At 36.9% G+C, this 19923-nt stretch overlaps 1 protein-coding gene across 1 annotated transcript in view; it reads left to right on the forward strand.

Annotated features, from left to right (window-relative positions):
• The window catches only part of RYR2 (ryanodine receptor 2), a 727841-nt gene that overhangs the window by 369206 nt on the left and 338712 nt on the right, over positions 1–19923 (forward strand). The window contains exons 15-17 of the mRNA XM_060096737.1: positions 2450–2633; positions 4992–5127; positions 15074–15169. Coding sequence (XP_059952720.1) covers positions 2450–2633; positions 4992–5127; positions 15074–15169 — 416 coding nt within the window. The remainder of the gene's footprint in view (positions 1–2449; positions 2634–4991; positions 5128–15073; positions 15170–19923) is intronic.

The following is a 19923-nucleotide window of genomic DNA, read 5'->3' on the forward strand; positions in this document are numbered from 1 at the left end:
TGTCTTGGCTATTGTAAACAGTGCTGCAGTGAACACTGGGGTGCATGTATCCTTTCAGACCGTGTTTTTCTCTAGATACATGCCCAGGAGTGGGATTGCAGGGTCACATGGTAGCTCTACTTTTAGATTTTTAAGGAACCTCCATACTGTTCTCCATAGTGGCTGTACCAATTTACATTCCCACCAACAGTGTAGGAGGGTGCCTTTCTCTCCACACACTCTCCAGCATTCATTGTGTGTGGTAGCCATTTTGGCTGGTATGAGGTGATATCTCATTGTAGTTTTGACTTGCATTTCTCTAATAATTAGCAATATTGAACATCTTTTCAGTATGCCTCTTGGCCATCTGTATGTCTTCTTTGGAGAAATATCTATTTAGGTCTTCTGCCCATTTTTTGATTGGGTTGTTTGTTTTGATGATATTAAGTCTCATGAGCTCTTGGTAAATTTTGGAGACTAATCCCTTGTTGGTCATATCATTTACAAATAATTTCTCCCAATCTGTGGGTTGTCTTTTCATTTTGTTTATGATTTCCTTAGCTGTGCAAAAGGTTTTGCGTTTAATTAAGTCCCATTTGTTTATTTTTTAAAATTTCCATTATGCTGGGAGACGGATTGAAAAAGATATGGCTGCAATATCATTAACAGTTTTAAGAGTCTTGGATAGCATTTGTCTGACAAGAGGCTTCTCCTGGAAAGCAATTGAATGGTTACATTTCTGATAGCAGATATATTCAACCTAATAACCTAAAAACTGATTTGCTATTATTTCTCTTTAGGTTTGAAAATGTAGATATTACATTTGAATTACTTATGAATTTTATTTACTTTTGCATGATAGGATTTGAATTTGACTTTGTTATATTTATCATTCAACTAGAATTAATGGGTTAAATGTTTAGAACCAGCAATGTTACATTGCATATGAGTATTCATTTTAGAAAGGGAGAAATAATTTTCTTCTGACAAGTCATTTCTGTTGCTTTTTGGGCATAGGCCTTGTAGAGATGGCAAGACAAGGTAATAGATGAATTTCATTGATGTACTTGATTTGGAATTACAGGTAGAAACTTTAAGATAGTCATGCAGGGCCTCCCTGGTGGCGCAGTGGTTAAGAGTCCGCCTGCCGATGCAGGGGATACGGGTTCGTGCCCCGGTCTGGGAGGATCCCATATGCCGCGGAGCGGCTGGGCCCGTGAGCCATGGCCGCTGGGCCTGCGCATCCGGAGCCTGTGCTCCGCAACGGGAGAGGCCACAACAGTGAGAGGCCCGCATACCGCAAAAAGAAAAAAAAAAAAAATTAAAAAAAAAAAAAAAAAAAAAAGATAGTCATGCAGTTTTACCATTTGAACTGTTTATAAAGCTGAAGTATAATATTCCAAAATTATTAGTAATATTTATGTAAATGATATATTTTAAATAGCATCATAAAATTCAAAGATAAGCTAATTTTTCATTTATAAGGTTTTTATTGTTTTTTAAAATAAAAATTGTAATACAGTCAGATAACTAGAAAGAAATATTTCCTTGGAATAAAATATTGACATATAATTTTGCCAATGCAGAGGGAAGAAAAGGAAGTATAATATTTTATGCATCAAATTTTGTCATGACTAATATGAATGTTACTATATCAACTATAGTATAGGCATTTTCCCATTCTTTTATGGTATCTGTTGGGTATTTTTTTTATTTTGGAATAATTCTGATTTACAAACATTATGCTTTAAAGTGTTTCTTTCCAGATACATACAAAGCTATGAGTTTTAAAATTCAGAGTCTCAGAAGACCAATAAATTAACACATTTACATGCCAGCCGTATGCTTTTCTTCAAAGGCTAGAAAATGCAACTTGATGCTGTTTCTTAATCTACTTCTTAAATACATCTGTTTCAGACAATGGAAAAGCATGTTAATATATTGTTTTCTGATTAATAAGTGAATTTTCTAAATTATTATCATTGGGATATATCTTTAAATTGGCAGGAATTAGGCAGGATGGCAGTGAGTGTCAGTGATAGCATAGCAGTTAACGGTGTTTACGCCAAAAACAAAACAAAACAGAACAAGTAAATGTCAGAATTATGAGCCTGGGAAATTGCATCTCAAACGGTGAAGTATATAGTGTTTTAAAATGAAAATCAGTTGGTTTCTAAATATTTAGACCATTGGTTTTGTAGGCATTGGTTCTCCAGATCCTTTAGATTTTCTTCTAGATGAGTTTCTCTTGATACTGGTGTTTAGCATTATATATACTTGACGGCATATAACATTTCTCATTTGAATATATTCATTATTTTTGTTTGAGGAAAATTAGGGCCTTTCTTATATGTTCCTTTTACAGGCATATAGGGAGAGAGAGTAAAGCTTTCAATCATCTATAGACTAAAAAAGAATAAAACAAAATTGTGAATCACTGATGTGGAGAAACATTTCTTATTTATTTTAGGGGCCTTGATGCTCTCAGCAAAAAAGCAAAGGCTTCCACTGTAGACTTACCTATAGAGTCTGTAAGTCTAAGTCTGCAGGACCTGATTGGCTACTTCCACCCACCAGATGAGCACTTAGAGCATGAAGATAAGCAGAATAGATTACGAGCACTAAAAAATCGGCAGAATCTCTTCCAGGAAGAGGTGAGTTTCTACCAATGATCGTTTCTTTTCTGTCGTTGTCTTGGGGAAACAACTTCTTGGTGGGGAAGATTCTCTATCTATTTGACATCTGCATTTTGAGATATACATGAGCAGATGTACTACTATACAAAGGGAACAAGGGAACCAGGCCTTGGGGGAATCCTGCAATGGTTTTTATTTCTTTCTCAGTAAGTATTAATTTTAAAAGATGACACTCTTCGCTTCTCTGGCAAAAGACGTTTTATTTTACTCTCTGCTCAGCTTCCATTCTGATCATTGTTGCACAATAGTTTGCTTTATGCTTGTTATATAAAAACAGATTCTCAAAAGCGTCTAAATGGATACAGGCTTTGGAAAGTACAAGGGTTTTCGAAGTGTTCAGCAGGTTCCTTGGGGCTCCTTGGAAGTGCTTCAGGATCCACTGGAGCTTTGGGTTGGGGATGGAAGTTGCCTGGGAGAGGGCCACCTGGGAGGCAGGCTGCAGACTCCCTGCTTGGACAGGGCACCCCCATTTTTTCTTTTTGCATATGTTAAGATTCTGTGTATGATTTTATTTTCCGGAAGTTCCCCTGCTAAAAAGAGCTCCAGTGCATATTTTATAGGCAGAATAACAGAAGGACCAAGTGATACATCTAATGGTCCTGATGCTAGTGTCCAAACTAGTACCATGTATTCAAGAATTTCAGTGGGAGGATGTCAGAGTTGAGCTGGCAAATCAGGCCAGATCAGCAAGTGTTCCCATTCTTCTCAGTGCTCCCTGTATGTGGATTAATGCATTTTTCTGAGTGAAAGTATCTTTGTAAAAAGTATTTAAGAAAAAACGTTAGTGGACATGGTTGAGTTCCCATAGCTCCTAAATCTATGTTCTTCTAGTTTTAAAACTGTTTCCTAATTTTCCATCAAAAGCCGTTGAACCGTACATTAACTTTTGAGGATTTTTTTCACTGCGTACAAAAGAAATGACCTATCTAGAGCTCATAATGGCATGAAAGCACAGGAAATGTCAACATAAACCTATAATAGCAACATGGAATAGTTTATTGAGATCATTTCTTTTTGTACATACCAAACTGTTAGGTATACTACACTTATTTAATATCTAGAAAAAGAAAATGAAATATTGGGTTGTGAAAATTTAAAATATTGACTTGGATTAGTGTTTTTCTCAATTTCTCATATAAGACAATCTGAATGGGAACCTAGAAATGTTCTTAGGGTCATAATGCCTCTTACATTCTTTGTGTGAAGTAAGTTAATTTAATTTGTCAACTCTTTATAGCTCTTCCTTTCATGGGCTTTGCCTCCCTCATTTTGACAACCTTGATCTAGAAAGCATAATTTGAAAAGTAAAAGCATAATTAGAAGCATAATTTGAAAAGTAGACAGCTTCTTACAAAGTTCTGTAATGAATTTTTGATTTGCTTTAAAGATGTGTTTTCATGAGCTTTTCTTTATTAAGTTACTATATCTTCAGTTTACTGTTAAAAATGAATGATTGATGATGATGGTGGTGGTGTCCTCCCTAAAAGTAAGGATCTGCTCTTATGCTTTTGCAGGGTAGGGGAAAAAATCATTTTCCTCTACTCAGGTTCACTGGTTGGGGCCCTGCAGTTTAGACTGACAAAAGACAAATGTACAAGAGAACAACAAATAGATTATTAACATGTGCATCATGTGTATACATGGGAGTACTCAGTGATGGGTAACTCCAAGGAGTGGTTAGAACTCAGGTTTACATAGCATCTTAACACAAAGAATAATAAATTTGTAGGGAAGTGATAAGACGAAAGGAATTTTGAGCTTGGAGGGGCAACAAATTGTAGGAAGGAAATATATGGGAGAAACTAGTGGACAGTAAGGGCTAGTTTGATGTGTAGATCAAACGTCGTCTCAAGCATCCTCCTGCCCTTCCTGGTGGAACAGAGAAGGGTAGGGAATTTTTCGTGTCCACTTTTTCTCAATTGCCTTCAGCCCCAAATAATCCTTATGCCAAAGTGGCATATTTTGGGGTGGCACACTCTGAACCCTTGCACTTATGGTAGAATACTGTTATGATGGATTCTTCATTCTACTACTAAGCCTTGCAAATGTAAGTATGAAGTACATATTTTTATATTGTTCTGCTTCTATTTGAGAATAGCACTCAGGATTTAAAAACCACTCGAATCATTTCAAGAACATTTTATTTCACATGCAAGTGTGTTTCTTCCTGTCCTTTGAGTAAATGAGCTCAGTGTTCTTTATGATTAACAGACTTACTTTGCGCCAGGCTTTTTAAAAAAAACCAACTTAGCATTTTTTTTTTTTTCCCTGTGAGCAGAATCGCAGTTTCTGATGGGGATTTTTCTACCCTTCCAGGGAATGATCAACCTTGTGCTCGAGTGTATAGACAGGCTGCACGTGTACAGCAGCGCTGCACACTTTGCGGATGTCGCTGGGAGAGAAGCAGGGGAATCTTGGAAATCGATTCTGAATTCTCTGTATGAGTTGCTGGGTAAGAAGTATGATTGGGCTTTCAAGGCACCCAACTTATGTCTATTTAACATGATCGTGTAACAGTTACAGCAGCTTTATAACATGCTTTTTAATTGAGGCTTTCAAGTTTTACTTTAGTTGCACTAAAGTCAATGATGTTTAGTATTAAATCCATCTCTGAGCGTGACAGATGGCCAGAGCAGTAGTTTTGCCTTTGGTTAAAGGGGGCGAGTCATCTAGGGTGGAGATCTGTATCTGCAACTTCTAGGTAACTTGGCATATGCTCAGCAAAAATTGCAGTGGTATGATGCATTCCTGTTCACGCTTTGCAGACATTCATAAGGTTGTTGGATGGCTTCAATGTGAAGATGTACGTCAGAGGCTTAACATTAGCATATTATTGTTCTTATCATATATGCCCACTTCTTCTGGATACTTTCGTTGTCATCTTCTCCCTCATTAACATAGTCATGCTTTCTTCTTCCACTTCTGTTTTTGTTCTTGTTGTTTCTGTCATTTAAATATGGCTTAGGAAAGGAACTTTAGTTGGAACTGTTGGATATAGCAAGGAAAGTTCTGGATTAGCTGATAGAAGGCCGTAGCATCATGGTTATTGCAGATACACCCTCCTCTTGGTTTCCTCCTCAGGAAATGGAGGAACAAAGTTTCTTTTGTAGTTGCCCCCAGGCTGAAATGCTACATTCTATTACTTCACCCATTCTTTGAACCCAGCATCACACACCTCATACATTGGTAGCCTCCATCTCTGGTGCGTAGACGGTGCTCAGCAGATGTTTGAGATGTAAACACCTGAGACTGTGTTGCTAGCTGGCTATTGTGAGATTACTGGTTAATCTCTGTGCTTCCACTTCTTTTCTCCACCAATCTTTTAGACTCTGGGAAGCCCTCACACACTTCCTCATGCACTTTCATTGACTCTCTGACACTTGGTGTATAACTTCCTGTTCTAGTCTTCCGAGTACTCAAGCCCCATGGCTGCTCTGTCCCTTCCTTTTCACCTGTGACTTCAGCCAATTTATCTCTAGTCATTGGGATTATGTCCTGCCCGTCCTTACCTCCAATCCACTACTATCCCTCCAGACTGTCTAGAATTATTATCCCTATCAGAGACTTGATATACAGGAAATATATATTTCTATTTAAAATATATATTCTATATTAAGTATGTATGTATGTATGTATACAGCATATATTTCTTAAGTATATGCATTTATTTCCTTAATTCTTTACATCCCATTTGATTAAAGAAGGATTTAAGGGAGCTATTACTTAAAATTGACATAATTAGGACCCCCTAGAACTCACATCATAATGGAAGATAGCATAATAACCATATATGTCACTAAGAGAGCACACAGTGATTTCAGGCAGTGCATGCTTTGTGGTTTTTAAATTAATTTTTTCATGCAATGGGAGACATAAATTCTGAATGTACTTTCCACGTGTACACACACACACACACACTCTCTTAACTTTAACTTGTATAGTTTCACACTGCTATTCCTCAGAGGGTTTTTGTTAATCCCCTACTCCCGTGTATGTATGTGTGCATGCAAGTATGTATGTGTGTGTGTATATATGTATTATATATATGAGACAAAACACTTGAGATATATATATATATACATACATATATATATCTCTTCAGAAAAGCTTCCTTTTCTCTTTTATCTGTTTTCTCAAATACCTTTCCTCTTAATTGCTTGTATAGTCTCCTGAAGGGGCATCCTTGGTAACAGAGACTGCTGGGAGTCCAATGGACCTGGGTTTTGATAGAAGCTTCATCCATTCATCAAAGATTAATTGAGTGTCTACTAGGGGATATGCCACAATCTGGGCAATGAGGTGCAGTTGTTAGCAGGATGTAGTCCCTGCTCTCATGAAGCTTATGGTTGAGTAAGAGAGACAGGTGGTGTAAATAGCACAGCTAGCCACAGTGCTGTACAGTTATTGCCTCAACCATCTCAGTACACGTTACTGTTAAATCATGTTAGTAAGTGATTAGTAAAAGACTGATAAATTTGACTACATGAAAATTAAAACTTTTAGGATAAATAATATCATTACAAAATAAAAAACAGATGGGAATTTTGTAAAATATTCAATCTATATGAAAGACAAAGGCCTAGTGTCTGTAATATACAGAGTTTTCATAAATGTATAATAAAAGAGAATATCGCCTAATAGAAAAACAGACAACAGATGGCAACGGGTAGTTCACAGAACAATGAATAAAATAATAAAAGATTCTCAACATGGCAAATAAAGAAATGGAAATTAAACTAATAAGTAGAGATCATATTTCACTTATTAGATTGGCACAGGCAAAAAAATGGTAATATCCATCATTGGTGAAAATGTTGCAAAACATCTTCTTGGTGGGAGTATAAATTGATGAAATTTAAAGAAACCAAACAAACCTCAGTCAACAATACACGTAAAACTTTAAATGTATATATCCTTTTACTCTCAGAATTTCTACTTTAAGAAGTGTATTCTAGAGATATATTTGTGCAACTGTGGAAAGGATGTCCACTGAAAAATTGTTTATAAGTAGCATAAAATTGAAAACAATTTTTCTATCAACAGGGGGTTGGTTACATAAGTAATAGTATACCTATAGAGTGTAAAACTGTGTTATTGAAAATTGAGATAAGTATACCATTTGGAAAGCTGTATGAAACAGGCTTGGTTTCTGGTCTTTTTAGTATGGCAATCTAGGATATGGGGTTAAGGGGAAAAAAGCACAAGATGCTTACTGTATGCATAGTTAGATTCCAGCTGCATAAAATTAAAAGTATGTAGAGACATATACATTCTTGTAAATACATTGGACATTTCTGAAAGGATACACAGAAAGCTGTTAGGTGGCTGCTTCTTGGAGAGAACTTTTATTTTTCTGTGTGTTCTAATGAACATTTATTCTTAACCTATTTACATGTATTACTTTTATAATTAAAAAATAGGTGACAGAAATGTGTAATGCTAGATAATTGATAATGAAAGGAAAAGTTAATATATTCATTCCAGTTGAGTTTAAAAATAGAATATGTCAGTGCATATAAAGAGAATCTTTTTCAATATATACATGGTAGTTTTAATAATGGTAGTTTTGGGTGAATAGAATTATGAGAGATTTTGTGGCTTAAATGTTCCTTTGAGCACTCTTGATAATCTGTTTTTATTGTAGTGAGCACTGATTTCATGATCAGGAAAAAAATAGTAAATAAAATCTTATGTTGACTGAAGAACCATCTGACACCAGTAGTTTTTATTGAAGTCGGTGTAATCATAAGCTAGGTAGACATGTATATGTAAGTGTATATTTCACCTTGGCTGGAGAAGTCTCAGAACGGCAGCAGTACTTGGAGTTCAATGTGATATTTATATCTCATTGTCCCTCTTTACCCAGCTATCAGAAAGTTTGCTGCAAGTATCATTAACTTCAAATTTATTAAGCCTCCTCCCCATTCTTGCAAAAAGGTAGACAGTAGGTTCTTTCATGAGGTTATGTGTGAAATAAACCTTCTTCTTTTACTTCAGCAGGTTTATTTAGCATGGAGAGAAAAGGGAGAAGGTGGGAATGATAATCTGTAACAGTTTAAAAATTTGACGTGGATATATTTAATATGTGTTTAAGTGGAGAATGACAAAAGCAGATTTATGAGCCTGCCATCTGGAAGACCTAAGGATCTTATAGACACCGATATTCATAGTTTGAAACGCATCGCTGTGGCATGCTTTCATACATCTTTTCTGACATCCACACAATTAATCTACAGGAGGCTTGCAAGCCAGGATGATTTTCTAAAGATGTCCTGAGAAATGCTCTTTGGCAAATTCTCCCTGTGATTACTCATGTTATGAAAATTCAAAGTATGAAACAAACAGGATAGACAGCTACTCTTTTAGGATGGGAGAAGTTACCAGTTTCTGAGTCCTTAATAAAATTGGCACGAGACAGATTAACAGGAGAAAAAGAAATAGATTTTAATTCATGCCCATGGAGGTCATAGAAATGAGACCTAAGAAGTGGCCAAAGCAGGCAGCTTTTATACTTTTTAGACAAAGAAACAATAAATTTGTGAGGAATTGACAGGACAAAGAAACCTGGGTTTTGAGTGCCCAATTAATGAAGAATCTAAACAGAGTTTGGGCTATGGGTTGTCAGTTATAGAAGTAACAGGGTTTGTTTACAAAGGTTTCTTGACCCAGGCTCCCTGTTTCTGGTGGTAAGCTTGTCCTTATACCTCCAGATGCAGGAAATGTGAATGAATCTTTCATGTGAGAGATTTATTTCCTGCTTTCAGGGAGACAGAAAGGAGGGTCAGAGTGTCCCTCTTGCTTTGGCCATTTCTTAAGTAACTTTAATTCAAAATACTCAATATGCCATAGAGGCACATTTTGGGGCAGCCTACTCTGGGAACCCACAGACTACACTCTTAAATTCTTCAACAACATTCTGAGGGTTTCTTTTGTTTTGTTTGTTTTTGTTTTTTATGGTTTTCAAGATTTAGGAGTATTCACTTGTTAATCTGAATATTATAAATATCTTTCTGGATTCTAGTTCTGTTGCCTCCTCATTTGTCTGTGCTGTTTAAGGCCTATTCACTTAGTATCTCTAGGCTTTGAAAGTAAACTCCAAGAGGAAACATAGTTTTATTTCCTGTGTGTCTCCAGCACCTAGAACAGTGCCTGATACAAAGCAGGTAATCAGTATTTGTTGAATAAATTTTTAAAGTGAGAGTTATCGTGGAAGTTACATCTCAGTCCATCTGTAATTTTCTGATTCTGTTAGTATTTTGAGAAATTTTGAGTCAGAGTTTAAAACACAAAAGCATGAAGACATAGGGATGTTATGATACTAGTAAGAAATATAGAATAGAGTATTTTTAACAGTAATTATTTTTCAGTTAAGTGCCAATATTACTTGCATTTCGTATTCTGATTGATAAAAGTTTAAGGATTTAATGAGTTACTCAACACCAAAAGAAGTTTGATTCACTGAACTAGCACTTCCATCATATGCGCTTAGTTCAAAATGTGTTGATAGTATTTAAATTGGGACTTCCCTGGTGGTGCAGTGGTTAAGAATCCGCCTGCCAACGCAGGAGACACGGGTTCGAGCCCTGGTCCGGAAAGATCCCACATGCTACAGAGCAACTAAGCCTGTGTGCCACAACTACTGAGCCTGTGCTCTAGAGTTCACGCACCACAACTACTGAAGCCTGTGCGCCTAGAACCTGTGCTCCACAACAAGAGAAGCCACTGCAATGAGAAGCCCGCGCACTGCATCGAAGAGTAGTCCCTGCTCACCGCAACTAAAGAAAGCCCCGTGTGCAGCAATGAAGACCCAATGCGGCCATAAATAAATAAATAAATTTATTTTAAAAAATATATAAATAAAATTTGCACTTACAACCAATGTTATTCTGTAAGAGAATGGATCCTATTTATTCCTTAAGAAATAACATACCTCTAAGTGTCAGGCAATGTGCAAAAGTGTAATAAGACAGAGTGGCAGATCTAAAGGAGCTTAGAATATGCTAGAAGACCTGCAAACCATTGTATTATATTCACACTTTATTCAAGCTTATATTTGCAGGGCCAACCATAGTGCCTGATGCATTAACGTTAATATTTCTTAAATAAATGAGGAAAAATAGTATGGCGGGTGAAAGGTCTTAACTTTCTTCCAGGACAGTTAGGCAGCAATAACAGTATTTTAAGGTATAGCGTGCATGAAACGACATTTGTCTTGAGTTTGTTTCTGTACCTTGAGGTACAATGTAAAGTGGCCATTGTTCTTTGGCCATGAGAGTGGCGCTCCGAGCAATCTGATAGCTACTGCCACTGTCAGTATTAATGGCATTGTTTTCCTTTCTCTTTTTAAAAAGAAAGTAACTTTATTGTGTTCTTTAACTTAAAAATGAATACATCTTCATGATAAAAAACTTAGATAATTGACCAAAAAAAGAAGGTAGAAACGGCTTTTAAATGTAGCCACCCATTTTGGTGTATAACCTTTAAAAAATATTTCTTTGACTCTAAATACAACATTAAGTACACGTAAAACATTTCACACACCCACACACATACATAAACAATAGCAAATCCCTGCTAGTGGACATTAGCTGTGGTCTGATCCCCTGAAGCTTTAGTTGACTTGGTCCACATTCCAGTTTCATGGACTGGGGCAGACTTAAGATTTCCCTTTGATGTCTGTACACTTTAGGGGCATTATTTGGTTACACTGTCTCCCACTTGCATGCTTCTTCCTTATTATCTGATGTTTCTCTGAGGTTACATAATATCTTGCTGCAGACCACCACCTCCTCGCTGGTTCGTACAAACTTCCATTCTTATCCAGCCTTTGTGAGTTATTTGTTTGCTTGTTTATTTATTTTACAGAATTTACTGTGGCTTCAGAGGGTCCCTGTGCAGAATTGTATCACAGAGGGTGACCCTTTTTCCTCCCAGCTCCATTCATTCCTTCCCCCCACCCCCCATTTTAGAATAAGAGAATTTCCCCTTTTGACCTGGGGAGAGCTCTCCCACCCTTATCAATGTTCCTCAAGGTCTGTTTCTATCCCAGCAACTTATCATGATCTGTTTCTCAAAAAGTGAGCTCTCATTCCCTAAGAAATATTCTAAAAAACTCAATTTCTCCATTCTGTGCACATGCATATCGAGTATATATATTTACTTCACCAAAATGGGATCACAGTCTCAGTATTCTTTTATAGCATTTGTTTCCACTGACTTCTGTATTGTGGACATCTTTCCTCAGCAGTGACTATAAACCTTCATCAGGCTTTAGTGGATGTACTCCGCCCTACTGAAGGGATGTGTCATCATTTATTTAGCCCACACTCAAGCTGTTTCCAGTGCTTTGCTATTATAAATAGTGTTAGGATGAGCTTTCTTGTATTTCTCTGTATATTTTTCCATTACTTTAGAAACTCAGCTGATTTTTTCATGGGTAACTTGCTGAATTGTAATAAGTCACACACTCTGTTTATTTGGGAAACATACTCTGCACGTGCACACACATGCGCACACACATTCATAATGCTCAGGAGGCATTCTGTTTGACTGAGTTCAATTTTCTTTTGATTAGAAGTACATACAGAGTCTATTGAGATCATCATCTGTTTCATGTGACAATAGATTTCCTAATACATTTCTGTCTCACTGGAGTATTGAAGCCCCACTTGAGTTAATGCTGCTAATGCACTGCTGAATATGGTTTGTAAATACCATCCTTGTGTAAGACTTTGGGATCTGCTTTCATAAGTAAGAGTTCCCTCTAGTTTTCCTTTTGTTACAAAATTTTTATTGGAGCCTAGTTGATTTAAAATGTTGTGTTAGTTTCTGCTGTACAGCAAAGTGAATCAGTTATACATATACATATATCCGCTCTTTGTTAGATTCTTTTCCCATTCCCTCTAGTTTTCTTATATGCACACTCTCTTTGGTAGGCACTGATATCAAAGTTATACTGCCTTTGTAAAAAAGTAGGGAGATTTTCTTACTTTCTTTACTTTGGAACAGTTTATTATAGAAATGACTTAATTCTTGAATGTAAAAAAAGTTTTTGGTCTTTGACATACATACTGCTCAATATTACTTGTGGTTTGTTACTCTATTTAGATTTTCTTCTTTGGTCAATTCTGGTGAAAAAATATATATATTTGGAGGCCATCCTCTTTCCTAAATGTTCAAAAATTCCAGTACAGAGATATATAAAGTGGCTGTGTTTATAATTCCTTTTTCTTCTTAACTTTGTTCTTTTTCTCTTTTCTTCTTGATTAATGTCTTTGGTATTTAGCTTATATTTAAAAAAAGAATCTTGACCATATTGATTAATCATATTTCAATTTATTACATAGATCACTTCTATTTCTAACATTAATTTCTGCTTTTATTGCTCTCTATTTTTCCTATTCTAATATTTTTGATATTCTTTTTGTATATTTTGAAAGGAGTGTTTAGTTAACATTTTTCACCCTGTTACTTAGCGATTAAAGTGTTTAGTTTATTTTTCCTTAAGTACAGTTTTGACCATCGACCATTGATTGTATAAGGTAGCATTGCTATTTTTGATGTTTACTAGATATTCTAAAATTGTGGTATTGATTCCCTCATTGACTAAAAAATTACTTAGGAGAGAGTTTAAATTTTTATGTAGGTTTTATTTTTGTTTCTGCTTTTCTTACTAATTTCAAATTTCATTACATTGTTGTCAGAGAACTTAGTCTGTATACCATTTCTGTTTGTAGTAAGTTTAGTGAAGTTTTCTTTGTGGCTTACTGTAGGATTTTCTTAAACGTTCCATGGTTTATTAAAAGGGTTTATTTGTGTGTTATTAGTTTCTTCAAGAATTACCTTATCTCTAACATTTGACCTCTAGAAAATAGTTAATATATTTAATTTTAAAAGCCAGAAGTCAAAATTAAAGGAGTGGGTTAAATTTTAAACAAATGAAACTCTATAAAGATTCAAAAACTTCATCGTTTACTTTCCCCCAGTTGCTGCTGTTCTAAGTCAGGAACAGATGTTCCTACAGGTTAAAATTAGAAGTCCCACTGAGCATATAGGACTCCTCATTCCTCTACTACACCTCATCCTTGACACATTTGTCCCTCTGTGTGTGTGTGTGTAGCTGGTTCTTCTTGGTCCCAGAGCTGGAAGAGAGCCTAAGTAATTGAATACATCACCTTGTAATATTTGTACAAATGTTATGGGGGCTCCACTCACAAAAGAGCTTTTCTTATGCAGTTGCAAGAACTGAAGGCTTCCTGTCTTTTCTGTGATTATTTCTTTTCTTACTTTCAGGCGAGGTAACAACATTTTGGGGAGGAAAGAGGAAATGTGAAGGAAGTCTTTAAGTTTAATTGAACTCTGTTGCTGCAGGGTCTCCTTTGTTTTGCTCTTAATAAGGAGATGAACAGGTGGTAGTCTCAAACTTTAGTTCTTCAAACTGTTTCCTAGCACTACTAGACTTTAAGTAGTGATTTTTCTTATAGCAGCATCTTTTTCACATTAAACATTTTTTATATAAAAACCTCATTAGCCCTTTATAAACAGTTATACAGTTTCTGAACAGTCTTATAGATGTAAGAGTAGAATTTACATAAAATATTTACCACATTTGCTTTGAAAGAAGTGAATGATTTAGAAAAAATAAAAGTATTAAATTGAGTATATCAGTTGGGTTGAAAGAGATCCTAAGGGTCACATAGGAATTTCATCTAAGATGGGTTCTTTGGTCAAAGAAGTGTAGAAAACACTAGGTTAAGCAAAGTTAGAATAGATGACTTTATTGCAGGGGTTAGTTCTTAGAGTCTTTAATGTGCATTGTGAATCTCTAAATGGAAAGAAGAGATATAGGGGGGAAAATGGTTTCAAACTTACTAGCCGTCTGCCCTCCCACCCTCTTTTTCCTGTAACATTTAATGATATATCTTTGCGTGTCTGTTATAGTTACCAGTTCTATCTCCTAGTATTTTGTGCCACATTTTCTGGTAAACTGATGTTTTCTTAACTTCTTCATTATATAGGTGAGAAGATTGAGCTCTAGGGAAATTAAATAATTTAGTCTCACAGCTAATTAAAAGAAAGGAATATTGGAATCCAAGTGGGGAAACTCCCAGGACACTGGTTTTTCCATTACCCTTCATTATGACTTTCCAATGAAATGTTACTTTCTCAAAATATAGTCCTTCTAATAAGCAGTATTTTTTCAGTCTCCATTAATAAATATCAGTTCTTTTTTTAATGTCTCAATTTTTGTGTATGTATATATGTATGTATTTGTATGTGTTTTAGGTATAAAATAAAGGTATTTTGTTTTTGATCCAACATTTTATGGCTACTATTAGCTTACTTTGGTTTTGAACTAGAAAATCACGTAACTGTGAAATCTGCTTTTTGTTTTGCAGCGGCTCTAATTAGAGGAAATCGTAAAAACTGTGCTCAATTTTCTGGCTCCCTCGACTGGTTAATCAGCCGATTGGAAAGACTGGAAGCTTCTTCTGGTATGTTTTCCACTATCTCCTTTTTATGATATATTATTCCTGTTTTTTTTTTTTTTCTATTTTATGTCCCTTAAGACATTAAAAACTGAGATTCAGTGCAATATAAACGTTTTCCTTTTACTAGGTTAGAAAGTTTACTGATTGCTAAAATCATTGGTATTTTCATTAGTTATTTCTGAAAAGCAGTCTAACCATATCTTCATTTACATTTAAAAAAGAATGAAGTTCGGAAAGCCACTGAAGAGCCAGCATTCCCATTACTTTTCAAATCAATTGTTCCTAATGCATTAGTACATTACAGTACCATACAGATAAAAGGATTGGTTTGGGTGAATTGTTTTTGTTCTTTAGTTTAAGTGAATTGAATTTGAAAAAAAAGGATTGGTTTGGAATTCACATTTTTAACTTGTCTTCAAATGATTATGTGGACAGATTTGGAAAAAAAATTAGTTTTCCAAATCATGTAGCACAATAGTTTATTTTAAAGGGATTTAATAAATACCAATAAACAGCCTGCATCATTGTAAAATAGTTAAAGGCAATAAATCTGATACATCTGTCTCTAACAAGTATGTTACTTTTACATTGTTGTGGAGATGTACCTGTGCTTACCAGGCCTGCCTGAACTCTGGCACCGCAGATTGCCTCAGGGACGCCCCAAACTGAATCTATTGCTCCTCCATCTGTTTGCATAGTGTTCCATTAGCTGCCCTTCTATAGCACTACTGCCCATTTCTGTTATTTATTTTTCCTCTCCATCTCCTACATTAGTAGTGAACTCCTTGAAGGTAGGGCCTCAGTTTTATTGATCTTTGTATTCTCTGGACCTGCCATACCATCTGGCACTTAGTAGGGGCTTGATAGTATTTGTTGATTGAATGAATGACAGTTTGAATTCACTTAATAATATACCTGTCAATACAGGAATAATTCCATGACTTTTCATGATGAAGACCCATTCAGGGACAGGTTTGTTGGAATTGAATGGATAGAGAGGTAGAAGAACAGATAGCTATGGTCAAAGGAGGTTACTTTTAAGTCACAGAGTGAAATTTCAAAGTTTAAGATTCAGGAACTTAAATCTAAGTTAAGAGAAATTTGAGTAACGATGAGTTCTGAGACATTCCTGGATTGTTGGGTGGCAAAAATAGAATAGGAGATTGTTGAGGTAAAAAAGGTGCAAGAATTATGACACAAGGGTTTTCAGGGTATCACAGCATGAATGAGATAACTATGAATCAATGTGGAATATATTCAGTAAGGAAAAACTGAATAGCTACTAGGAGGAAGTGATCAAATAGTAGTAAGATGATGGCAGGGATTGAGAAATGGATAAATTCTTGGTTCAAAGCATCTAGAATTGTTGGCAAGCTCCAGTAGATGCAAAAAGTATGCTGGTCTCTTTCCCTGGCCCAGGGAGTATCTGGAAAGAGAAAGGAACAGAGCAACCTTCAGGATGCAGTATGAATTCTGGACAAATCAGCTGCTTCACTTTTTAAAAAATGCACAGCAAAAAAAGCTCAAAGGAAAAGAGGAGAGAGAGAGAGAAGGAAAGAACAGAGCAGAGCATCCTTTAAGCTTGTGACAGGACCAAACTTGGGTTCGCTCACTGGCGTGCAGTAAAGCCAGTCTACCGACACTGGGCTGTGGTGAAGGAAAGTGCAGCGTTTATTGCAGGACACCAAGCCAGGAGAATGGGCAGCTCACTCTCAAAAGACCCAAGCTTCCCAGTGGCTTTCAGGGAAGGCATTGTGAGGGAGAGGGCTGCAGGGTGTGTGATCAGCTCATGCACGGGTCTCGGATTGGTTGGCATCAAGGTGAACTTTCAAGCATCATCAACCTTCTGGTTTCAAACACTGTTGAGTGTATGCACTTGCGGTCAGCAATTTTCATCTGGTTGGGGTCTGCTTCCTATAAAAACAATCTAGGAATGTGTGTTGGGCCTTTATCTGTATCTTTCAGGGAACTGGGAGTTTGTGATTCTGCTATGTGGCAGATTTATAGTCTACATTGTTACTAGTTTCTGGGCCCAAGGCTGTTCTTTGTTTCTGCATCTTCACATTTCCTAATCTTTAACTCTTGAGCCACCCTTTTGAGACTTAAGGGAGGCCTGGGAGACTAAAGCAAAAGCCTTTTACTTCAAAGGACAGGGGCACAGAGGCTTGCATATGGTTTCAAGCTCAGCCACACAGAGTCCAGTGTTTACAGTCTTCAATTTAGTCAGTTATAGGCACAGTTCCATTGGCTACAAATCGCTACTTGCTATGATCATTTCCCAATCCAGGTGTTGGTCGCAGGCATTTCTACTTAAAATAGAAGGCTTGTGCCCTGAGAGAGCAGGGTGAAAGTCAAGAGTAGGAAGGACCCTTAGAGAATGCTTCACCTAACATTCTCACTTTGGAGGAAGAAAATTGAGGCATAGAACCTTGAAACGACTGCTTTGAGATGCTAGAATTAACTTTTATAGCTAAGATGAGAACGAGCTCCCCCACAATCAGGCTTGAAATATGTTCACTATACCTTGTAGCCTCCTAGTTTTTAAGTATCTAAAATTTTTTTCACTGAACAGGTTTCTCTGCTGTAGTTACATTTATTCTTTTAGTGAACTGCGTTTTTTCCCTAGAGGAAGTAGAATGTTGCTTAGTTTTTAAAAGCGACAGTAACAATAAGGACATGCATATATATGTATATGCACACACAGAAATAATATAAATGTATTTCAATCATGCTGTATTGTTTACTGAGTGCTTTCGTATGCATCATCTTAGTTTCTCTCTATATGGGATTGCTGAATACACACTCTCCTCTGCTTGTCAATCTCCCAGCTGTATGAGTAGCTTCTGTGTCTGTATATGAGCAGCAGAGCAGAGCTGGGGGTCTACGAGCTCTCAGTTGCCTTCAGAAAAGGGCAATGGACAAAACTCAAAATAAACTGGTGCAAACTTAAGTAGAAATCTGGTGAAGACATGAAAAGAGTCAGCAAAAGGATGTGTCAGTGAAAAAGCTTAGTTTGGGTTCCACCAGAAGTGGACCTTGAGACAAGGGTCGAAGGGCAAGTTTATCTGGGGCGTGAGTGGACATGAGCCAAGGTAGAGAAGGGGCCAGAGAGGGTGTGTTGATAAGCAGGTTACCGCCGTGGGAATCGAGCTACTTGGGGGCGGGGTGATTCTGCGGACCCGTGCCTTAGAGTTATCCCACCTGAGGGGCGAGGGGGTTGGAGTGTTAATAACCAGCTTCTCATTGGTTGGTGCTGCTCCCTGGAGACGTTAGCTCTGGGGCTCCTCCAGCTACCACTGTGGTCACAACAAATCTCGAAGCAAAGAAATGTAGACACTGGCAGTTGGAAATCAGGCAGTGTTCACTGAATGGAGAGGATGAGAGTCTGACCAGGGCCCTGGCAGCATCTACTACCCAGCCAACTGCTCTTTCACTATATGATATAGAGAGGCAGCTGATTTTTTGGTTCACATTCTGCATTATCTAAAGTTGACCAGTATCGCTACTGCATAAAGCCTTCTTAGAATATCTGATCAGTTTTAAGAACAGCCACTATGAATTTCTTGCCGGGGAGGGGAGATAAATCGGACATTGGCCCAGACTTCATGTGTGACTATGTCTCTGGGCCAAATTTAATTGAAAAGACAAAAGACTTGTATGAGCAAGTACACTGATTGAGTTGATGTATTTCTGAAGGCTGGGTGTTTCTTTAGGATGTTCTTAACCCTTGAAATACTTTTTGAGCATTTCAGGAGATGGCTAAGAACAGTCTGCTGGTTAGGAGGCTGCATATTTTTTCTAAGTCTTATTTTTTACACAGTCTATTCCCCCAGATAGTTTTGCAGGGAATCAAAATGGCCTTCTTAGGGATTCCTGCCAATTCCTCCCACTCTTAGCAAGTGCCGTGAGTGAAGCTCCCTCTGGGGCTAAGCAGGATAAGGGGCTTTGAGTAGTCGTGAATTGCCAGAGCTTTGCGCTCATGTCCAATCCAGCTTTTGCTACCTGGAAACATGATAGTTTAAAGCTTCCAAAGATGGCACAGCTATTTCTTGCAAAGCATAAGCTCATCATTTTGCAAAGGGAAAAATTTGTAACCAGTGGAATAATTTGTCCCAGAATCTTGTGTGTAGGAAACTCTTCCACCTTAGTATCTACTTAGGTGTGAGCAATTGAGTTAGAAAGAATATGAGTTCACAGGATATTATATGAGATCCACTGTTAGGTATGCAGAAATCACAGCTAACCTTTTTAAGGGATACCAACAATTCATACAACACTAATGCTAACAGAGAAAGGGACAGTGTTCTAGGAGATAGCCATGGAGAAGGCAACTTAAGCTCTTGATTGAAAGCTTTTGATTTTGCAGAAAGTCAGCTATGTTAAACCCAGGAGTTTATGTACCTGAACCTTATAAGAAGCTCTAAATCAGAATCATGATGATACTGGAGACCTTTTAAAGAAAATCTTTTATAATAGCTGTTGGGATCAATATGTGTTTGACTCTGTAACCCCACACTGTAATCATCCATTTGCATCCAGAGATTCACCTAGAGCACATTAAAATGATTGGTGTTTTTAATAATGATCTTGGGTCATCAGGATATGTAAATTATGTTTAATGCTGATGGGTCACTTAAGACAGGGAAGCAGAGAATACATTTTTCAAAGATATCCCCTCTAAATGTTTGAAATCATGTATTAGAAATTAAAGGTTACTAATTTAATAGTTAGCTAAGGGGCTTCCCTGGTGGCACAGT

The sequence above is a fragment of the Mesoplodon densirostris genome, chromosome 1 (assembly GCF_025265405.1).
Source record: "Mesoplodon densirostris isolate mMesDen1 chromosome 1, mMesDen1 primary haplotype, whole genome shotgun sequence".
Lineage (NCBI taxonomy): Eukaryota > Metazoa > Chordata > Mammalia > Artiodactyla > Ziphiidae > Mesoplodon > Mesoplodon densirostris.